The following is a 23,175-nucleotide window of genomic DNA, read 5'->3' as shown; positions in this document are numbered from 1 at the left end:
TTTTTAGGGAGAACTGGAGAAGTTAAATCAATCCACGGATGATATCAACAGACGGGAGACTGAACTTGAGGTACAGAAAGCAGGGTCTCTGTTTATGGTGTGGTTGACCGTCTCCCTGACACCACCAGCTATTTTGTTTTAGTAGCTGGAGGGTGACTGCTGGTGTCCCTTCCGTGGAGTTGGGCAACAGCTCCCTGGCAGAGTAAAATACTTCCCCGAGCCCATCTTGTGGGCAGAGCACGTGTGGATCCAATCTCACGGGTTGTTCCTCGTGGAAGCTCCAAGGGGTCAAACCCAGGGCTGTATGGAGCCCTGCATGTGCTTAAGCCCTCAAGTGAATGTGTCTGGAGAAGGTGGAAGGCCTGAGGGAAAGGTTAGCTGTCTTTAGTGGGAAAGAGTGGATGAGCCCACAAAATCTCTTGAGTATTTTAGGGTGGTTCCTTACATTTGTACTTGGAAACACTAAGTATCCTCAGACTTAAGCCTTTTTTGATTTTCTGTCCTAATGATTCACCTGTTTCACTTCCCTGCTCATTTTTTTATCCTGCTGTGTGGAGAATATAATTATCTAATGGTAATGAAGAGCTGTTTACACTGGGAAGAGCTTTCCTGCTGGCAAAACTCTTGGGAGACTAGAGCTCCCAAGGTGGGTGTAAACAGAGTAGCATTCTTCACAGGCACCAGGTAGTCTCCATCCCTTTTCAGTACTAGCCCGTTTCACCATCCATGGGCAAATTTGAACAACCCTGCATATGTGTGAGAGCCCGTGAGTGACCGTGTCAGCGCTGAGGGAATACAGGGAGCTGTTGGCAGGCCCTGTTTCTGTGGCAGGAGAAGTACCAGGGAGGTCAGCAGAAAGGGCAGGAAACATCTGGTTCCCAGATTGAGGGTGTGGGACATGGGGATATAATTCACCAGGAGTGTGCTGGCTGCATGGCAAGGCCCTAGAGGTATCAAATGTGAATGAGGCAGTGGGGATTCAAGGTTGTTCTGAGCTGTGTGGGAAGGGGTCTCACCCCTCTATTCTGATTTTAGGTGTCCATGAACACTGGATGCCCTTCCCCCCCAGTGAAGTCAGACTGCATGTTTAAGTTTTTTTTACTTCTAACAAATCAAGTCTTTGTTGGGTAATTGAAATCTCTCAGAATCTCAGATTTTTACTTTATTAGACAGCCACAAAAGCCCTACCGAATCTGTAGAGCTGTAGAGCTTACAGAGCATTTTTCTACAAGCTTCATCCCCTACCCTGTCACAGTAGCCTAGAGCTGTGCTTTCCCGTGTGGTCACTACTCAGTTCTGGGCAAATAAGATAAGAAATTCAATCCTAAGTTACAATAGCCACATTTCAAGAGCTCAGCAACCACCGTATTGGACAGAGGAGAGAACACGTCCATCATCGTAGAGAGTTCTACTGGACAGCAAGGCCTGGAAGTAGGGACAGCCTCTCCTCCAGATCGGGATGCCCAGCAGTACTGTGTCTCACGGTGCAATGACATGACAGAGTCCTTTTCCACATCCCTTCCAGCTCTCATATTCACCATCCCAGCTATGGGTAGACATGGTGGCAATAGTCTTTTTTTGCAAAGGATTGATTCATTCAACAAGTATTTGTATGCCTACTCTGTGCTGGTTGCCATCTGGTTCACGGGCAGGAAGACCTTGCAGGGCACTTAGCTTCTGAGGGTAACATTGGTTCATCTCTTGAACTCCTTTTAGCTCTCATTTCTCATTTCATGTGGGTATTTGCATGCCACAGGAAGCCCTCAGACAGGTGCTTCCTGCCTTGCTCTGAAGAGCATCTGGCGGCAGTGAAGAGAGGTGGTCAGAGCCGGCTTGTCACTAGCTGACCTTTTCATGGTATAACCAAGATAGATTCACAGAGGTGTAATGCAAGCTACAGAGGTCATTAAAACATCTCTAGTAGCCACATTAAAAAGAAACAGTCGAAATTAATTTTAATCTTGTTTAACCCAGAATGTCCAAGATCAGATGATTTCAACATGGAATCAACATAAAAATGAGATATTTTACATGTATATTTGCACTAGGTTTTCAAAATCTTGTGCATATTTTATATGTAGAGCATATCCAAGTTTGTACTAGCCACAGTTTGTGTGCTCAACAGCTACCTGGCACCAGACAGTCCCTGTCTAATAGGTGTTCCCTGTCCAACGCACAGAGGAGTGGCGGGGTTTCACTCTCAGCCAGGCTCATGGCCGCTTGACCTGTTGCTAGAGTCTGGAGGAGAGCATGCTGTCCGTGTGTGTGTCTGGCGAGGCCCACTGGGCACCAGTCTTGTGTCAGGCTCTGTATTGGCCTCTGCGGATGTGTGATGAGAAAGACAAAGGCCTTGCGGTAGGAGTTTCCATCTTAGTGGAGGGTGAGGAGTGGAGAGGAGATTGGTGCTGACCGACAGCCGGAACTGCAGCAGGAGAGAGATGTGGCCAGGTCTGGGAGAGCAGTCCCTGGACGGCGCCCCGCAGCGGCCTGCAGAGGGAGAGTCCACATGCAGAGAGCAGCAGATGGCCTAAGCAGCGCAGTGGCGAGAGGAGGGTGCCAAGGGACACGGGCGGGAAACAGTAATTTTAATGTAAGGCTGATTCTCGTTCTTTGTGGTAGTTTTCTATAAAGTGTTGATTTTGGAGTTTTGACTAAATTTAGTGATTGTGGAATCTGCAAATAATGAGGAATGGGTATGATGTTGGAGCCTCTAGGTGAAGGTGCTTCGCCGTGCACATTTCCTTCCCGTTGCTTTTTGATTCTGACCTGGAGTGCCCTGCACCCTTCCTGACTTTGACTCTGATGGCAGCACATTGGTGACCAGGTTTGTGGCAGCTGCCACCTCACTCGTAGAATGTGACGCAGCTGTCACCGGGCAGCCATTGGTCCAGGTGCAGGCCTGGAGTCACCGCATGCCCCATTCCTCATACCTGCTGTTCTACACAGAGAGTACCAGAGGCCTCAACGCCAGCCAACTGCTGCGTCGTCAGATGGATATCTGCCTCCTTCTCCAACCTCGGGTTGCCTCTGGCCTTGTTGGAGCAGCACCATATCCCCTTTGCTCTCTGATTTATATCAAGAGGGCCAGGCTTTTTGAGCTGTTGAAGTAACCTTTTACTGAGAAAGGCCCTTGGAGCTAAGCCTGATGTTTGAAATTAAGAAAATAAATGTATTTTCCCACAGACACATTGATGAGTTAGCCTTAATTATTCAATGAATATTGCACACCTACTACGTGCTGGGGATAGTGGTAGGCGATGGAAAGGGCAGTGAAGAGGATGGACAGCACCCCTGCCTCCTGAGCTTACCGTGTAGGGAAGGAGGAAACAGACATGCAGTGGGGCACGTGGGGATTTGTGCCAAGGAGAAGAGCAGGGCTGGAAGGGGCCTCACCGTGTGGGGATTTGGGGGCGGCGGAGATGGGGCATGCTGTTGTTATATACATGGGTGGGAAAGGCTCTGAAAGCATGTCTGGGGAGTGAGCCTCAGGCCAGGCAGAGGGAGAGAGGAGAGAAAGGAAGGGCAATGTGGTGCACCAGCAGCCCTGCCAGGTGAGGCGGCACCAGTAAATGGGCTCATGTGCTTGTCTGATGCATCTTACATGGAGCTCTCTTTTCTCAGGTGTTTGTTAAAACAAGATGCAGCACAGAGAATTTCTAGATGATTGTAATCAAGATTTACAATATTCCATGCCAGTTATTTATTTTTTACCACGCTGGGTACTGTTTTCATTCGCTTCCTAGCTCCCTTTGAAGGTGGGCTGTTCTTCTAGGGCCCGGGAAATGTCAAAGGGAGGAGGGCAAGGTAGGTCACAGCCAGGCTGAGGACCGCGTGCAGCTGTTCTGGCTCTGCGTAATGAAAAGCTGACTTTTTCAGCCTGCCCTTCCCCAGGGAGGCAAAAGCAGTTCTTTGTAAACGTCTGTGCTCTTTCCCTCACTGCTTAGGTGGGGGTGGTTTCTGGGCTGCCTTGTAGAACAGTTTGAAAAAGCATTTGATTGTGGACATTTGTGTCCCCAAAACTTACATAAGGCTTCATCCAGAATCTGCCTACCCCCCTCCAGAAACCAGCAAACATTTTCTTCTTTAAAAAACAAAAAAGACTGTTTTGAGCTTGGAAACTCTGGAGTGGGAGAGGGAAGTGGGGGGTGAATTGGAAGCAGCATGGCCTCTCTAATGAATTACTAGCACCGGTCAGAACACGAGAGAAATTCTTCCCGGAAAGGACAAAGTTGTCGCATCTTAGCACTTTCTGCTCCAAGGTGCTGTGTGTGTGTCTTGTCTGTCTGTCTTAGGGGGAGGGGCCAGCACACCTGCGTGCCAGGGGAGGCCCTGTAAGACTCCAGATATATTTGGAAGAAAGTGCTAGGAAACGTTCGCAGTGGAAGTGGACAAGGGGAACTGAGAGAGAACTGTTCCTTGAAACAGGCACCAAATTCCAGGCTTGCTGTCCGTGCTGGGACCTTTGTACCAAAGCAAGATCTGGTTCAAGTAAACCATGGCCTGGAGGCATTCCTGCAACAAGCTGTGAAGGCTGCTGTGGGCTGAGTCCCATGTGGGTGCCCCAGAACCTCACCAGGCTTGCTTCACATGCAGTTATGTGTGAGGTGCGGACAGGCCCTTTGAGAAGCCAGGGACGCTTTGTTGGGAGAGGGGGCATTGGTGTTGAGGCCTGGAGACCCCAGCTCACTTGGGAGGGTCAATAAATATCCCAAGGGGCCTGAAAGTGGAGGAGAAAGAGGGCTGCGGCCTGAGCAGTGCTGGGCTGGGGCTTTGTTGACGGGACACTCTGGCTATTGGCTGACTGTAAAGGGGAACACACGTGCGGTCTTCTTTGGGTGCCACTGGGTGACGCAGCCTGGGGCTGCTGTGGTCCCCACAGCTTTGACCTGAAGTTTGGCCCTTAGCTGTCAGGATGTCAGGCTTCCTGCTTCAGTGACAGCTCCCCCACATTGCTGCTGAGATGGCAAGGAAAGTAACTTTTGACCCAACAGTTGCTCTTATAAGCATTTATCTAAGGGAGACACTGGGCAACGATACAGGTCTAATAATCATTGCAGCATTGTATTCAAATGCTGTACTATTGGGTGAAGAAGTAAATACCGTGGACATGGCTGATGGAATCTAGACCTTAATATGATGACACAGCTTATTATTAAGATAGAAAACACCAGAATGGAAAAAAGCTGGTTCCAAAAGAGCATGTAGTAGGATGCTATCTTTAAATGTATGTTTATATACATAAAATGACTGGACAAGATTACCCACCAGTTGTTATGTCTGGTGACAGATGACTGATACTTACTATCTATATCTTTCTATACTTCCTGAATCATTTGCATTGAATTTATTATTTTATGGTCAAGGGAAAACCCAAAGCCATGGGGAGGGGAGGGGGGAGGGAAGGCGGGTCTTGGCCTCGGGGCTGTGTGATTAGATCCCGTGGTCTGCTGGCCTTTGGGGTGGTCGGCCCCTCAGAGCCTGAGTCGCCTTGTCTGTGAGCTGGGGCCCGGGAGCTGCGCCCCTGGGTGGCCGGGAGGACAGGAAGGGCTTCTGCGTGAGGGCGTGCTCTGGCAGCTGCCCTGCCTGGTGAAGGCCTCCCAGGTGGGCTGGCAGGCAGTGCAGAGGCCTCCTGGGCGTCAGACACAGGGAAGGCTCCAGGGAGTTGTCCCCTGGAGCAGGCCCACCCCGGGGCTGGCCCTGCTCAGCTCTGCTTCCCGAGACCCCACCATGGTGTTTCCTTGTCAGAACCTGGCCCCGGGCAGGTGGCCAGAGAGAGGGCTTGTACTGGCCAGGGTTACGGCTGTGGGCACTCGCCATCGCTGGAGTAGTGGGGCTTTGCTCTGTGGCTGGTCTGCTGTGGTGTGGAAATGGGCTTGTTTCCGAGTGAGCCCTGCTGTGTGAGGCTGTGTCTTCTGGGCTTTGGCTGGCACATAGTAGGTGCTCAAAAGGTAATTGAGTGGATGAATGACCAGAGCTTGCCTCTTAGGGCTGAGTGGCCTCGGTTTCCGCATCCCAGTGACGGTGCCTAGTAAGCCATCGGCAAATGTCACTGCTGCTCTCAGACCCGGGCGGGCGAGGTTTGCCGTACTGTGGCTACTTGCACAGAGAACGTGCGTCCCTCCTGGAATGTCTTTCCTGTTTCTGTTTCCTAACTGCTCCTCAATAATAATGACAGCAAATAATAATAATGAGTGCCTATTGTGTGTGGGGCCTGTTCTCAGCCCTTTACTACACAAACTCAATGAACTCAGAATAGGTTTGAGATCAGTATTTTCATCCCCATTTTGCCGATAACAGAACTGAGGCAGAGTCCAAGTGTCTTGCTCAAGAGCAGTTGCTCAACGTTGATTCTGTTGACACTGTGCGCGGGGTAATTATTTGCCATGGGACTGTCCCGTGCAGGGGGCTTTTAGCAGTGTCTGCTCACTGGATGCTTGCAGTGCATCCCCCACTTCTCAGAGTTGTGACAACCAGGCACATTTTCAGACTTGCGCACGTCCCCAGGGGTGCAGCACTGCCCCTGGTTGTGAACCACTGCTCAGAGTGTGGTCCTTACACCAGCAGCCTCAGCATGACATCGCAGCTTGTACGACTGGCAGGATCCTGGGCCCCACCCAGACCTACTGAATCCGAATGTCTGAGAGTGTGGCCCTGGAGTCTGTCTTAACCAGCACTACCTGTCTCACCATGTTCAGCAGTGACCTTTACTCCTCTGCCAGACTGGGCCCCTGCAGGGAGGGCCAGGCCTCCCTGTCTTTTGTTTCCCAGGGCCCATGAGGCATCTGCACGCTGGATGAATGTCTGAATGAAGGGGTGTTACCCCTATGTTTATAGCAGCGCTTTTTACAATAGCCAAGATATGGAAGCAACCTAAGTGTCCATCAGTAGATGAATGGATAAAGAAGATGTGGTACATACACATAATGGAATACTATTTAGCCATAGAAAGAAACAAATCCTACCATTTGCAACAACATGGATGGAGCTATAGGACATTATGCTTAGTGAAATAAGCCAGGCGGAGAGAGACAAGTGCCAAATGATTTCCCTCATTTGTGGAGTATAACAATGAAGCAAAACTGAAGGAGCAAAATAGAAGCAGACTCACAGACTCCAAGAAGGGACTAGTGGTTACCAAAGGGGAGAGGTGTGGGAGGGCGGGTCGGGAGGGAGGGAGAAGGGGATTGAGGGGTATTATGTTTAGTTCACATGGTGTGGGGGATCATGGGGAGAACAGTGCAGCACAGAGAAGGCAAACAGTGGCTCTGTGGCATCTTGCTGCACTGATGGACAGTGACTGCATTGGGGTATGGGTGGGGGGACTTGATAATATGGGTAAATGTAGTAACCACATTGTTTTTTCATGTGAAACCTTTATAAGAGTGTATATCAATAATACCTTAACAAAAAAATTTAAAAAAAAGACAGAATAAGGGGTGTTAGTTTATGGTAAGACTCAAACACCCTCGTGTGCTCAGACTGTCAGTGTTGTCACACACAGTGTTCTTCCAGACAGACTTGTCCTTTTCCCTGGTGTCTATCTGAGAACTGCCCTCGCCCCCAGGCTGTTCTTAGGGCCAACCCTGGGCACATTGGTGATATAGGTAAAACAGCCTGTGTTCTCCTTAGCCCCTCCCCAGAGTCCTTCACTTACAGAGGTCTTAGCTCATGACTGTATAAGATTCTGCCCTGCTTGTAGATGGTAGGGTTTAAAGTGGTCTCTGACATTATAAATGGATAGCACGTGTAGGTACAGATAAATGTTCATGATCTAATTAGTGGGGAAAAATCAGATGATAAAACTGTAGAATGTATAGTATATGTGTTAAGCCCATTTACATACAGTATGAGAGTACGTGCATGCGAGGGAAAAAAGTCTAGAACAGAGTGATTCAGTGTGGGCCTCAGACGACAAGCAGCTTGTTACCAATTCAGGTGAATTACAGAAATTGAGAGTTAGACTTGAGAAACTTTTTAGTCGTTTGACATTGCTGACTTCAGCATGTCACTTTCTAGTTTATTTTTATTATATTCTGCCAAAGTGTTGATTCACAGTTGTTAGGGCAAAAAAAAAAAAAGCGATTTTCATTTACACGCAGCTGGAGAAGCATAGGTCTAGAAAATGTATCCCCAGATGTTTCTAGTGGTTATTGCTAGTTGCTAGAATGCTGGTGATTTTTCCCTTTTGCTTCCAGTGTTCCCTGAACTAGTCACAATGACCATATTATCCCATTTTCATAAGCAGGGGATGGGGGTGGAGAATGAAGCACTCTTATAAAAAGATGTCTTTATGAGCCAAATAAGTGTCTAAGGAAGGAATCTTAGGCACTGTGAAGTCTGGTGGGCAAAGTGTTCAGATTGCCGTCCTTGCCTTTCCTGCACATAAGCCCTGATGTCCCTGGGTTTGCTTGCGGAGCTACTGCATTGTTAAGCTCTCGTTGTGGGAATTCATGGAGGGAAGAAAAGTGCTTTAGAGGCATCTTAGGATCGCCTACAGCCAAGAGACCCTCATTTATACACTTATGATGAAATATCAAAAAAAACCCACTAAGGTACAATAATGGAGAACATTTCAAATATTAAGAATATATAGATATTCAAACTTAGTTACTATATGAATTTGCATATTAGCATCATTTCTAAATAAAGACTTGTGATCACATACAGGCTGTCTTGTACCTCATTCACTGTAGCTGCATGACCAAAAAGCCATCAATCTGGGCTGTTGGTCAGAACAGGGAAGTAGCCCTCTAATACTGAAATGGACTCTCTTGCCTTTAAAAAAATTGGAAGCCTTCCTTTCAAGCTATAAAGACCAGTGAGATAGATACTGCATACACTTCCCTTGTTCCCTCAGCAGGAGCCCATTACAGGAATGTAGGCACTTGCTCCTATAGTCCGAGCACTTTTCTTCAGTGACATTATCCTCAGGTCGCCCTGACCCTGAGGTGTCCACCCACATGTGTCCCTGCCTCAAAAGAAGATAGGCTGTGGACGTAGATGGGTTCATTGCTGTCTCAGAGGTTGATAGAACCTTCAAATCACCCAGTTGTCATGGAGCTATGATCCCTATGGATGGTCGCCTTTTAATATTGAGCTGTTCTTTTTCTTAGCATTTATTGTGGGACTTTTTGACATAGTGGTGTGTGTGTGTTTTGGCTGGCTGAATTAGACCTTTGTTGAACCTCATCCTTTGGCAGGCATCCCAGTTATCTCTGCCCAGCCTTTCTCTTCGAGAGTCAGTCTGCCTTTTGCCGCATAGATGTTTCCAATGGAGAAGACTGTATCACCTCTATGCAACATGTCTTAACCAAGGGTCTCATGATAATTCGCAAAGCAGATCTTAGAGAGCTTGGAGAATTGGCCTTTTTTCATTTCCTTAAAGGAAAATGGAAAAATTTTATTCTATTCTTGACTGCTTTTTTCCTTTGCTGTGTTTTGCTGGATTATCCAAGAGATATTAATGTTTGCTCTGACAGAAAGAAACTGCTGATGGGGAGACAATGAGAGGAACATCCACTGTTTATTATAATTGCAGCCAACCCCACTTAATATAAACTCCCTTATTGTTTGGCATCAAACTCAACTGAAGCATAATAAATGGGGTTTGGCCGTCTTCATCCACTTTACCCTTTTTGTTACCAGCATATGAAAGGATTCAGTGTTATTCAGGTAGACCGGAAGCCTGTAGATCTGATGTGCCCTGCCTGGTTTTTTGGCTTTATTGGAAGAAGAGATGAAATGGGGGTATTGTCCTTCATCAGTGTTCTACTTGCTCTTTGTACCTCACAAATTACCCCATAACTTCAGAGCTTAAAACTACTGCTTTATTTTGCTCATGATTTGTGGGTCAGGACTTTGGAGAGGGCTCACTCAGCTCTGGGTGGTTGGGGTTGAGGGGCCTCATGTGGTTGCACTCAGATGTCTGCAGTGGACACCGGCTCTTGGCTGGGCCCTTGGCCGGGCTGTCAGCTGAATGCCTCCATCTGGCTTTCCTAGCCTGGTGGTCTCGGCATGCTGACCTCATGGGTCTGGCTTTCCCCCAGGATGATCAGGTGGAAGTGTCATGTCCTTTTCTGTCTGAACCTTGCAAGACCCACAGCAGCACTTCAGCCATATTCTGTTGGTCCTGGCGGTCTTGAGGCAACCCAAATTCTGAAGCAGGGGGCACAGGTGCCATCTCTTGATGGAGCATTGCCAAAGAACTTGGAGCGCGTTTCAAAACTGCCACACTCATGGTGTGATGTAGAGACTGACTCGTTTTGAGGCCTGCGGGGCGTCCATTTTCCTCTACTTCATGAATAACTGCATTTCACAGTGCCTTGTCAGTTGCTTTAGTGGTTAGCCAGCCAGCAAAGAAAGGACTTTGGTTTTCAGTGACCCTTAAAACAAGCCAGCAAAAATAAAAGCAAGGAGGAACAGTTTTTAGCAGTTCTGTGGGTCTTGTTATGGGGAATTCTTTGCTGCTTTGCCCATTTCTTAAAAATTTTGTTTGAGAGAAAATTATTCCATAGCATCAGGGCTCATTTTCTTCTAAATGAGTGGAGCCTAAGGCCACAGCACAGCAGCGAGGCGGACACGTTACAGATTTGGGTGGGAAGAGGGGGGAAGGGTTTAAAGCTCCTTGGGCAGTCTTGACACCCAGCTTTCTTTGCCGCTGGTTTTGCTAGCATCTCCACTGGGGAGACAGATCCTTGGAAGTGCATGCATTTGCTCAAAATTGGGCTGCTCTCCCGAGTTGGAACTTGCTTTAATGTTATGAAACATGGGGTCAGAAAGACAGGATTTGTTTTGGAGCTCATAGACTGAAACTACATGTATGCAGTGGTGGGCACATGACATGGGCTTTGGAGTTCTGGAGAGCTGGATTTGGAGTCTCCCTTTGCCTCTTAATAAGCTGTGCAGTCTTGGCAAGTGTTTTAGCTTTTCTGGGTTTTAATTTCCTTCTCTCTAAAATGGGAAGGGCAGTACTTATCTTGCAGGGCTGTTAAGGGTTAAAATAAGGCAATGTTTGTAGAGTGCCTGGCACAGTACCTAGCATATAATGTTCAACAAATGGTCGTCCTTCCCTTTTTACCCTTGGCCATTTATTGAATAATGGCACCGGCATAAAAATCACTCCTTTTTATTAAAAGAATTCCTCATAACAAACACCTTAGTGTTTTATGTAGTTTATCTTGTTAATTCTCAAACAGCTCTTGGGGACATTGATGAGAAACAGGCATGGACAGTTTGAGACAGTGCTCCCAGGTCACATGGCCAGTGGGCAGTGGAGCCCAGATTGGAATCCAGGATCTGAGCTGGAGCCCAGGCCCGTAAGCACTCGAGGAGGATACATGTTCTGAGGTCCCCACCAAGACAGGTGTGACGGAAGAACAGTGGTCTAGGACATCGGGGGATCAGGTTTTCCATCTTCGCCTTGATGTTTACCATCTACACGTAATTGAGAGAAGACTTTGCCTCCTGAGGCTTCAGTTACCTCATCTTCATTGAGAGAAACTTATCTGTGAAAAGAGATCTGAACTAAATGATGGGTAGTCTTTTCTAGCCCTTATACTGTATGACTGAGGTACTGATTTGAACTTAGCTCACGTGCAGAAGAAACGGCCCTCGGTCTTGGTGATAGGGGAAATAAAACAGCTCTTCAGCTATTCTGTGCTGGAATAGAGCTAAAATTTTAATTTTGTTGAAGCAGTACTTGCACGTAGTTAGAGAAAAGCCCCTGAGAAGTTTCAATGAAAATGGAAGTGCTGCCTCAAACCCTCTCACCCTCAGTCCCCCTCTCACCCTCAGTCCCTCTCCCAGAGGGAACCACTGGTAACATGTTAGCTGTTCCTTCTCCTGGCTTCTTCATGTCTCTAAGCTACAGCAATGGATTTTGACTTCGGTTCTTTGGCATTGTCTTGCCAATGGGTTTCAGCCCTGGGCAAGTTCACTGTAGATTCAGTGTGACCAAGGAAATGACAGTAGAATGTTCTTGGAGTGAAGGGGTTATACCCAACTTTATTCCCACAGTGGCAGGTCAGTCACTAAAATCCCATTCACTCAGAGCAAGTCTGCACGCAGCAAGCTGGTCTCTGCCTCTGGGCCTCTCTGCCCCCACAGCTGTCCTCAGTGCTGCCACCACTCCAGCCTCTGCTCTGCTCTCCTGCAGCCATGCAACCATGCCACCCAGAGCACTGGGCAGAGTTGTTTATATAGGGTCAACAGCAACATACTGTCAACATGAGCTAGCCAACCAGGGCCAGGTGAGAATCCTGGCCACAGGAACTTTCATTTGGTCCACACTCCACCCCTCTAGGATTCTCTCCTCTCAATCTACATGCCCTCAGTCTTCTGTAATGGTCCCTCTGCAAGGAAGCTGGAACATTGTAACTAAATTCCATAATCTTCTCCAGCCTCTCCAGCAAAAAGTCTTGCAGACACAAAGGCCCATCTTGTTGCTTTATCTCTACCTTCTGCTTTGTTCTCAGCAGCCAGAACTGCTGCTCCTGTCCCAGTCGCTGCCATAGCTCCAGTGTCTTGCCAGTGGGTTTCAGCCCCGGGAAAGTTCACTATGGATTCAGTGTGACCAAAGAAATGACAGTAGAACATTCTTGGGGTGAAAGGGTTTTACCCAACCTATTTCCACAGTGGCAGATCAGTCACTAAAATCCCATCCACTCAGAGCAAGTCTGCACGCAGCAAGCTGGTCTCTGCCTCTGGGCCTCTCTGCCTGGACAGCTGTCTTCTGAGCCTCTGTCCTTGGCGCTGCCACCACTCAAGCCTCTGCTCTGCTCTCCTGTAGCCTTGCAGCCATGCCACTGTGTCGCCCAGAGCACTGGGCAGGGCTCTTTGTGTAGAGTCAGTAACGATATATTGCCCACACATGTGTAGTGAGCTAGCCAACCAGGGCCAGGTGAGAATCCTGGCCACAGGAACCTTCACTTTATCCACAGGTGTCCTGTCCTTCCTGTCCATTCTGATGTGCTGCAATCAGAGGAAGGTTATTCAGAGGGAGACAGCCAGCTTGCCTGCAAGGCTGTGGTGCATGGAAGCGTGCTTCCAGCGGGGGCTGCACGGCGTGATCTCTAGAGCTTTCCAAGACTGGACCAGGAATTTATGTTGCCCTGATTCTAAAACTTATGTTTATTATAAAGCGCACCTTGTCATGGATAACATCCTGGGTAGTGTTGAAACTACCCTGATACACACACACACACACACACACACACACACACATTAATTATATAATGTGTCTGAAATCTAATATTTGCAATTTTTTTTAAGTGGGTCTTGAAGATGAGGAACTACATTAAGCCTCTTGGCATGAGTATGGAAATAGTTCACTTGTGTTTGAACTCAGTAAAATGCCATTCTTTCAGCAAATCTGCCTTCTCTTACACAAAGAATTTTGCAAACTTAAAAACATATGTTTGGTCATGAATGAAAAACCAGTGGATCCTGTCGGTCTCCCTACTGCTGTTCCTGTGGGGCTGTTGTGTACCTTCAGCCCCTCCTGCAGCTGCCAGAGCCAGGCAGGACTGAGCCTTGTGCCTGAAGGCTTAATGGGCAAATGGGTTGTTTCCCTTGTACTTTGGACCTTGGGCTCTTTAAACATGCATTTTGTAATTGGTTAACTTTCATTCTGGTGGCTTGTGCTTTATGTAACATCAACAAAAAAAAGATGAATTAAAGGTCTTTTCTAAATTGACAGACATTCTGCAAAATAACTGGCTCTTATTAAAAAGGACCAAGGTTTTAAAAGACAAGAGACCAAAGAATTGTTCCAGATTAAAGGAAGCTGGAGAGAGAGGACACCTAAATCAAGGTGCAGATTCTGGATTGGATCCTGGGCGAGGAAAAAGATTTTTTTCCTTTACTATAAAAGACATTAGTGGCTGTGGATAAAATGAAAGTTCCTGTGGCCAGGATTCTCACGTGGCCCTGGTTGGCTAGCTCACTACACAGGTGTGGGCAGTATTTGCTATTAACTCTATATAAAAGAGCCCCACTCAGTGCTCTGGGTGACATGGTGGCAGGGCTGCAAGACTGCCGGAGAGCAGAGCAGAGGCTGGAGTGGTGGCAGCACTGAGGACAGAGGCCCAGAGGACAGCTGCATGGGACGGCTGTTCGGGCAGAGAGGCCCAGAGAACGGCTGTGCAGGACGGCTCTGTGGTAGTCATGGCCGAGAGGCAGAGACTGGCTTGCTGTGTGCAGACTCGCTCTGAGTGAACGGGATTTTTAGTGATTTACCTGCCACCGTGGAAATAAAGTTGGGTGTGACTCTTTCACCCCAAGAGCGTTTTACTGTCATTTTCTTTGGTCTCACTGAACCTAGTGAACTTGCCTGGGGCTGAGGCCCATCGGCAGGACAGTGGGACAGTTCAGGTGCAGTTTGATTAAAGTCATAGACCAGATGAATAAATAGCCTTATATCAATGTTAACTTTGTGATTTTGATCACTGTGCTCCTGTTATGAAAGATAATGTCCTCATCTTTAGGAAACATGCACTGAAGTATTTCAGGGTAAAGGGCATCATGTCTGGAAAGGGGCATTTTTCTTAAGTCTGAAATTATTTTAAGTCAAAAAGTTAAAACAAAAAAAAAAAGCTTTTCCTTCCCCCCACACATGGCAGCTTCCTTAACTGCCTCCGAATGTCAGCACCTGCGTTGTGGTGGAATCTTCAGAGGCCCGGGGTCCAGTCTGGCAGGGCAGCTGCGGCCTGGGTGGTGATGGGCCGGGTGCTCACCTGCTTCTTGGGGACTTCCCCAGTCACGCCAGAGTTCTGAAACGGCCTTTCTGCCTCGGAGGAACTTGCTTCCTCTTCGGCCTAAAAGAGCTGCAATGCCTTTGCTAACCTCAGAAGAGGGACACTTGCAGCAGGAAACCATACTAACCGCTGTCTTCGCTTACTTTCCTTTTTCCCCTCTCGGTGGTTCGGAAGCAGGGCGGATGGTGTGGGGCTGCGGAGAGAAGAAACAGGATCTGGCCTTGTCACCAAGGCTGTCGTGGGCGTGGGGCCTGCCCCCGGGAAGGGCTGAGCAGGGCCTGAGCTGGGATGAAGATCCCCTACCCTTTGTCCCACAACCACGCAAACAGCTTCAGTGAAAGGGAGGAGTTTCTGAAAGGTTCAAGGGGCCCAGGCGGGGAAGCGTGTGGAGCTCTGAGCACGGTGAGGCAGACGCCCGCCGCCGGGCAGCCTGGTTTGTGCTGTTGCCCCAGTGCAGTTACTGGTGCCCCCCACCTGCGGGCGCCTCGGTCTGTCTGCGGTCCCGGGGCCCTGCCAGTGCTCAGGCAGGACCCAGGGAATCCTGCCCCCGCCGCCTCCTGCGGCCTCCGCTCGCTTTTCCTCCCCCATCGGCTGTCCTAGCTTCTCCCCTCCCCGGCCCCCTGTTCTTCCCCTGAGTGTCTAGTGTCGGAAACGTGGCGGCAGGTCTGCCTGCTGCAGGGGGCCGTCCCCGCGGAAGGAAGCCGTGGGATCGGCAGGCACCCCCGGAGTCTCTGCAGCTGAAGTCGGGGCTCGAGGTGGGAAAGAGGAGTCGTCGGCGGGAGGGGAACGAGGCGCCGGGCTTGCGCGTGGTTCTCAGTGCTTCCACCTGGACGGCCCTGGCGGGTTCTCCCCCCTTCTGATCCGCGCACGTGTCCACCCCTCTGGGGTCCCTCCGGCTGCGGGACCTCGCCAGAGGGCCTGCGCAATGGGGGGTCAGCGCCCCGCGCCCTCGGCCCCTGCGCCCCCAGGCCCGCCCGCGGGTTTGGCCGCTCAGGGCCCGGCTCGGCGCTGGCAGTGTCTTGGCTCCGCCTCCGCTGCAGGTCCTCGTAGGCCGTCGGGGGTCCAGCCCTCTTCTGCCAGCGGTGGACGCACTCCCGCAGGGGCGGGAGCCAAGGGAAGACCCCAGGGGGATGCTGCTCTCAGTGCGGAAGTGGAAGCACAGCCGGGGCGGGTAGCCAGACCTCTGCCATCCCTTCGGCGGCCACACGTGGCGACCCAAATTGTAATTTAAAAATTAAAGTTTGATGACAAATCCAGATTTTTGTACCAGCCACATTTCAAGTGTTCATTCAGCCGCAAGTGGCCAGTGGCCTCTGCACTGGACCACACGCACAGAGGACACGCTGAAGAGCGTGCACTCCCCCCTCACCCAAGCGCGGAGTAAAGTGGTTTCTTGTGTATTTTAGTAGCTGCCCCAAGCGCTCATAAACAATAGATTGGATGGGTGAAAAGAAACCGTCATTTGTGGCACGCTGAAAACATTTCCAGAACTTAAGCAGAACGTTCCCGGTGGTGCCTCGTTATGTAATGTTCCTGCTGAAAGAGTTTGTGTTCCCCGCTCCACATTTTCTCCTGCTGTCATGATTTTTGCTTAATCTTAGGCTATGTACTATTCATTCTATATTTTCCTTTCATTTGTCATGCTTGTACTTGTTTGAAAAGGAGACTTCATGACTGTAAGTGGAAAACCATCAAAAGGAAATACATCTTTTTAAAGTAAGCTTTTTTTTTTTTTTAATTATTTTTTATTGAAGGGTAGTTGACGCACAGTATTACATTACATTAGTTTCAAGTGTACAACACAGTGGTAGAACATTTATATACATAATTCTAGGTTCCAGCTATCACCCTACCAAGCTGTTACAATATCTTGACTATATTCCTTATGCTATACATTACATCCCGGTTACTTATTTATTTTACCATTGGAAGTCTGTCTTTTTTTTTTTTTTTTTTTTTGTGAGGGCATCTCTCATATTTATTGATCAAATGGTTGTTAACGACAATAAAATTCTGTATAGGGGAGTCAATGCTCAATGCACAATCATTAATCCACCCCAAGCCTAATTTTCGTCAGTCTCCAATCTTCTGAGGCATAACAAACAAGTTCTTACATGGAGAACAAATTCTTACATAATGAATAAGTTACATAGTGAACAGTACAAGGGGAGTCATCACAGAATCTTTCGGTTTTGCTCATGCATTATGAACTCTAAACAGTCAGTTCAAATATGAATACTCATTTGGTTTTTATACTTGATTTATATGTGGATACCACATTTCTCTCTTTATTATTATTATTTTTAATAAAATGCTGAAGTGGTAGGTAGATACAAGATAAAGGTAGAAAACATAGTTTAGTGTTGTAAGAGAGCAAATGTAGATGATCAGGTGTGTGCCTGTAGACTATGTGTTAATCCAAGCTAGACCAGGGCAATAAAACATCCACGTATGCAGAAGATTTCTCTCAGAACAGGGGGGGTGAGGTTCTAAGCCTCACCTCTGTTGATCCCCAATTTCTCACCTGATGGCCCCCCTGCGACTGTGCCTGTCTTAGGTTGTTCCTCCCTTGAGGAATCTTACCCGTCTCTGGCTAACCAGTCATCTTCCGGGGCCATACAGGGAAATGTAGAGTTGGTAAGTGAGAGAGAAGCCTTATTGTTTGAAATGGTTAGCTTTTTATTTCTTTGCATATTTATGCCCTGTAGCTTCTATGCCCAGCATTTGTCTTGAGGTATCTTTACCACTTGGAGGAGTTATGATACTCGGTAAATTTGATATGAGGCACGAATTCTATTTAAGGGTTGTAATTAGGAAGGAAGAAGAAAAGCTATAGAAGTAGCAGACGGAAGAAAACATGGGAAGATTGATTATTTCTTTGACATATCTTCTTGTAGAGTAACTTCAGCATATATAGGTTTTAAGCTACTACTTAGATTGCGCACACACATTAACATAATAGGAGTATAGTTACATAACCAAAGCATATCTGTAATTACCAGCCATCTCCAATGAAACCAAGAAAACCATTAAGGCACCTTAGGCATTTGTAAAAACTTATCTATGATATGGTGGATATTGTCCAACTGAACTTGAACAGTCTGAGAGAAATCAGACAAATTAAAACAACCCATTCCTGGGGACTGTTCACATGCCATATGTTCTTTTAACAGTAAATAGTCTGTAGTTGTAAGAGTTTGGAGCGCTACAATTTGCATTTCTCCAAATTCTTGGTTGAGTTCCAACAGTATAGATCCAGTCAAATTTGTTGTTTTACTGTATGCACAGGCCAGCTTAGATATCTCCTTCCTCATTCCCATGGCAAGTCCAGGAACTGGTGGGATGAGTGCATCTACAGCTGTAGCAGTGAGTGGATCTTTGTTGGGGTTTTTTGATGATCATCTTCTGGCATGAGTCTTCCAGAGAGTGCAGATGTTGGAAGTTCTTTTTCATATCGTATCTTAGTTCATTTTCGGGGTAGCCCAATTAGGCTTTGATCCTCTGTATAAACACAAACAGACCCTTTGCCTACACTTTTATATGCCCTTTATACCCTTGTGTAGAACTCGTTGGAGGTTACCACACAGGAACTGCCCTTTTTTTTTTTTTTTTGCTTTGTTTTTGGTATCACTAATCTACACTTACATGACGAATATTATGTTTACTAGGCTCTCCCCTATACCAGGTCTCCCCTATAAACCCCTTTACAGTCACTGTCCATCAGCATAGCAAAATGTTGTAGAATCACTACTTGCCTTCTCTGTGTTGTACAGCCCTCCCTTTTCTCCTACCCCCCCATGCATGTTAATCTTAATACCCCCCTACTTCTCCCCCCCTTATCCCTCCCTACCCACCCATCCTCCCCAGTCCCTTTCCCTTTGGTACCTGTTAGTCCTTTGTTGAATTCTGTGATTCTGGTGCTGTTTTGTTCCTTCAGTTTTTCCTTTGTTCTTATATTCCACAGATAAGTGAAATCATTTGGTATTTCTCTTTCTCCGCTTGGCTTGTTTCACTGAGCATAATACCCTCCAGCTCCATCCATGTTGCTGCAAATGATTGGATTTGCCCTTTTCTTATGGCTGAGTAGTATTCCATTGTGTATATGTACCACATCTTCTTTATCCATTCATCTATTGATGGACATTTAGGTTGCTTCCAATTCTTGGCTATTGTAAATAGTGCTGCAATAAACATAGGGGTGCATCTGTCTTTCTCAAACTTGATTGCTGCGTTCTTAGGGTAAATTCCTAGGAGTGGAATTCCTGGGTCAAATGGTAAGTCTGTTTTGAGCATTTTGATGTACCTCCATACTGCTTTCCACAATGGTTGAACTAACTTACATTCCCACCAGCAGTGTAGGAGGGTTCCCCTTTCTCCACAGCCTCGCCAACATTTGTTGTTCTCTGTCTTTTGGATGGCAGCCATCCTTACTGGTGTGAGGTGATACCTCATTGTAGTTTTAATTTGCATTTCTCTGATAATTAGCGATGTGGAGCATCTTTTCATGTGTCTGTTGGCCATCTGTATTTCTTTTTTGGAGAACTGTCTGTTCAGTTCCTCTGCCCATTTTTTAATTGGGTTATTTGTTTTTTGTTTGTTGAGGCGTGTGAGCTCCTTATATATTCTGGACGTCAAGCCTTTATCGGATGTGTCATTTTCAAATATATTCTCCCATACTGTAGGGATCCTTCTTGTTCTATTGATGGTGTCTTTTGCTGTACAGAAGCTTTTCAGCTTAATATAGTCCCACTTACTCATTTTTGCTGTTGTTTTCCTTGCCCGGGGAGATATGTTCAAGAAGAGGTCACTCATGTTTATGTCTAAGAGGTTTTCGCCTATGTTTTCTTCCAAGAGTTTAATGGTTTCATGGCTTACATTCAGGTCTTTGATCCATTTTGAGTTTACTTTTGTATATGGGGTTAGACAATGGTCCAGTTTCATTCTCCTACATGTAGCTGTCCAGTTTTGCCAGCACCACCTGTTGAAGAGACTGTCATTTCGCCATTGTATGTCCATGGCTCCTTTATCAAATATTAATTGACCATATATGTCTGGGTTAATGTCTGGATTCTCTAGTCTGTTCCATTGGTCTGTGGCTCTGCTCTTGTGCCAGTACCAAATTGTCTTGATTACTATGGCTTTATAGTAGAGCTTGAAGTTGGGGAGTGAGATCCCCCCTACTTTATTCTTCTTTCTCAGGATTGCTTTGGCTATTCGGGGTCTTTTGTGTTTCCATATGAATTTTTGAATCATTTGTTCCAGTTCATTGAAGAATGTTGCTGGTAGTTTCATAGGGATTGCATCAAATCTCTATATTGCTTTGGGCAGGATGGCCATTTTGACGATATTAATTCTTCCTAGCCACGAGCATGGGATGAGTTTCCATCTGTTAGTGTCCCCTTTAATTTCTCTTAAGAGTGACTTGTAATTTTCAGAGTATAAGTCTTTCACTTCTTTGGTTAGGTTTATTCCTAGGTATTTTATTTTTTTTGATGCAATTGTGAATGGAGTTGTTTTCCTGATTTCTCTTTCTGTTGGTTCATTGTTAGTATATAGGAAAGCCACAGATTTCTGTGTGTTGATTTTGTATCCTGCAACTTTGCTGTATTCCGATATCAGTTCTAGTAGTTTTGGGGTGGAGTCTTTAGGGTTTTTTATGTACAGTATCATGTCATCTGCAAATAGTGACAGTTCAACTTCTTCTTTACCAATCTGGATTCCTTGTATTTCTTTATTTTGTCTGATTGCCGTGGCTGGGACCTCCAGTACTATGTTAAATAACAGTGGGGAGAGTGGGCATCTCTGTCTAGTTCCCGATCTCAGAGGAAATGCTTTCAGGTTCTCGCTGTTCAATATAATGTTGGCTGTGGGTTTATCATAGATGGCCTTTATTATGTTGAGGTACTTGCCCTCTATTCCCATTTTGCTGAGAGTTTTTAACATGAATGGATGTTGAACTTTGTCAAATGCTTTTTCAGCATCTATGGAGATGATCATGTGGTTTTTGTCTTTCTTTTTGTTGATGTGGTGGATGATGTTGATGGACTTTCGAATGTTGTACCATCCTTGCATCCCTGGAATGAATCCCACTTGGTCATGGTGTATGATCCTTTTGATGTATTTTTGAATTCGGTTTGCTAATATTTTGTTGAGTATTTTTGCATCTACGTTCATCAGGGATATTGGTCTGTAGTTTTCTTTTTTGGTGGGGTCTTTGCCTGGTTTTGGTATTAGGGTGATGTTAGCTTCATAGAATGAGTTTGGGAGTATCCCCTCCTCCTCTATTTTTTGGAAAACTTTAAAGAGAATGGGTATTATGTCTTCCCTGTATGTCTGATAAAATTCCGAGGTAAATCCATCTGGCCCGGGGGTTTTGTTCTTTGGTAGTTTTTTGATTACCTCTTCAATTTCGTTGCTGGTAATTGGTCTGTTTAGATTTTCTGTTTCTTCCTGGGTCAATCTTGGAAGGTTATATTTTTCTAGGAAGTTGTCCATTTCTCCTAGGTTTCCCAGCTTGTTAGCATATAGGTTTTCATAGTATTCTCCAATAATTCTTTGCATTTCCGTGGGGTCCGTCGTGATTTTTCCTTTCTCGTTTCTGATACTGTTGATTTGTGTTGACTCTCTTTTCTTCTTAATAAGTCTGGCTAGAGGCTTATCTATTTTGTTTATTTTCTCGAAGAACCAGCTCTTGGTTTCATTGATTTTTGCTATTGTTTTATTCTTCTCAATTTTATTTATTTCTTCTCTGATCTTTATTATGTCCCTCCTTCTGCTGACCTTAGGCCTCATCTGTTCTTCTTTTTCCAATTTCGATAGTTGTGACATTAGACCATTCATTTGGGATTGCTCTTCCTTTTTTAAATATGCTTGGATTGCTTTATACTTTCCTCTTAAGACTGCTTTTGCAGTGTCCCACAGAAGTTGGGGCTTAGTGTTGTTGTTGTCATTTGTTTCCATATATTGCTGGATCTCCATTTTGATTTGGTCATTGATCCATTGGTTATTTAGGAGCGTGTTGTTAAGTCTCCATGTGTTTTTGAGCCTCTTTGCTTTCTTTGTACAGTTTATTTCTAGCTTTATGCCTTTGTCGTCTGAAAAGTTGGTTGGTAGGATTTCAATCTTTTGGAATTTTCTGAGGCTCTTTTTGTGGCCTAGTATGTGGTCTGTTCTGGAGAATGTTCCATGTGCACTTGAGAAGAATGTATATCCCGCTGCTTTTGGATGTAGAGTTCTATAGATGTCTATTAGGTCCATCTGCTCTACTGTGTTGTTCAGTGCTTCCGTGTCCTTACTTATTTTCTTCCCAGTGGATCTATCCTTTGGGGTGAGTGATGTGTTGAAGTCTCCTAGAATGAATGCATTGCAGTCTATATCCCCCTTTAGTTCTGTTAGTATTTGTTTCACATATGCTGGTGCTCCTGTGTTGGGTGCATATATATTTAGAATGGTTATATCCTCTTGTTGGACTGAGCCCTTTATCATTATGTAGTGTCCTTCTTTATCTCTTGTTACTTTCTTTGTTTTGAAGTCTATTTTGTCTGATATTAGTACTGCAACCCCTGCTTTCTTCTCACTGTTGTTTGCTTGAAATATGTTTTTCCATCCCTTGACTTTTAGTCTGTACATGTCTTTGGGTTTCAGGTGAGTTTCTTGTAAGCAGCATATAGATGGGTCTTGCTTTTTTATCCATTCTGTTACTCTGTGTCTTTTGATTGGTGCATTCAACCCATTAACATTTAGGGTGACTATTGAAAGATATGTACTTATTGCCATTGCAGGCTTTAAATTCGTGGTTACCAAAGGTTCAAGGTTAGCCTCTTTAGTATCTTACTGCCTAACTTAGCTCGCTTATTGAGCTGTTATATACACTATCTGGAGATTCTTTTCTTCTCTCCCTTCTTGTTCCTCCTCCTCGATTCTTCATATGTTGGGTGTTTTGTGCTGTGCTCTTTCTAGGAGTGCTCCCATCTAGAGCAGTCCCTGTAAGATGTTCTGTAGAGGTGGTTTGTGGAAAGCAAATTCCCTCAGCTTTTGTTTGTCTGGGAATTGTTTAATCCCACCGTCATATTTGAATGATAGTCGTGCTGGATACAGTATCCTTGGTTCAAGGCCCTTCTGTTTCATTGTATTAAATATATCATGCCATTCTCTTCTGGCCTGTAGGGTTTCTGTTGAGAAATCTGACGTTAGCCTGATGGGTTTCCCTTTATAGGTGACCTTTTTCTCTCTAGCTGCCTTTAACACTCTTTCCTTGTCCTTGATCTTTGCCATTTTAATTATTATGTGTCTTGGTGTTGCCCTTCTCGGATCCTTTCTGTTGGGGGTTCTGTGTATTTCCGTGGTCTGTTCGATTACTTCCTCCCCCAGTGTGGGGAAGTTTTCAGCAATTATTTCTTCTAAGATACTTTCCATCTCTTTT

General features: G+C 46.1%; 1 protein-coding gene across 4 annotated transcripts in view; it reads left to right on the top strand.

The window, feature by feature from the left end:
* SH3BP5 (SH3 domain binding protein 5) overlaps nucleotides 1-23,175 on the top strand; it is a 72,697-nt gene that overhangs the window by 1,743 nt on the left and 47,779 nt on the right. For all 4 annotated transcript variants that reach the window (XM_036900982.2, XM_036900978.2, XM_057491527.1 and 1 more), the window contains exon 2: nucleotides 8-70. In XM_036900982.2, coding sequence (XP_036756877.2) covers nucleotides 8-70 — 63 coding nt within the window. The remainder of the gene's footprint in view (nucleotides 1-7; nucleotides 71-23,175) is intronic.

Source organism: Manis pentadactyla, chromosome 14 (assembly GCF_030020395.1).
Source record: "Manis pentadactyla isolate mManPen7 chromosome 14, mManPen7.hap1, whole genome shotgun sequence".
NCBI lineage: Eukaryota > Metazoa > Chordata > Mammalia > Pholidota > Manidae > Manis > Manis pentadactyla.
This window is presented reverse-complemented; position numbering and strand designations above follow the sequence as displayed.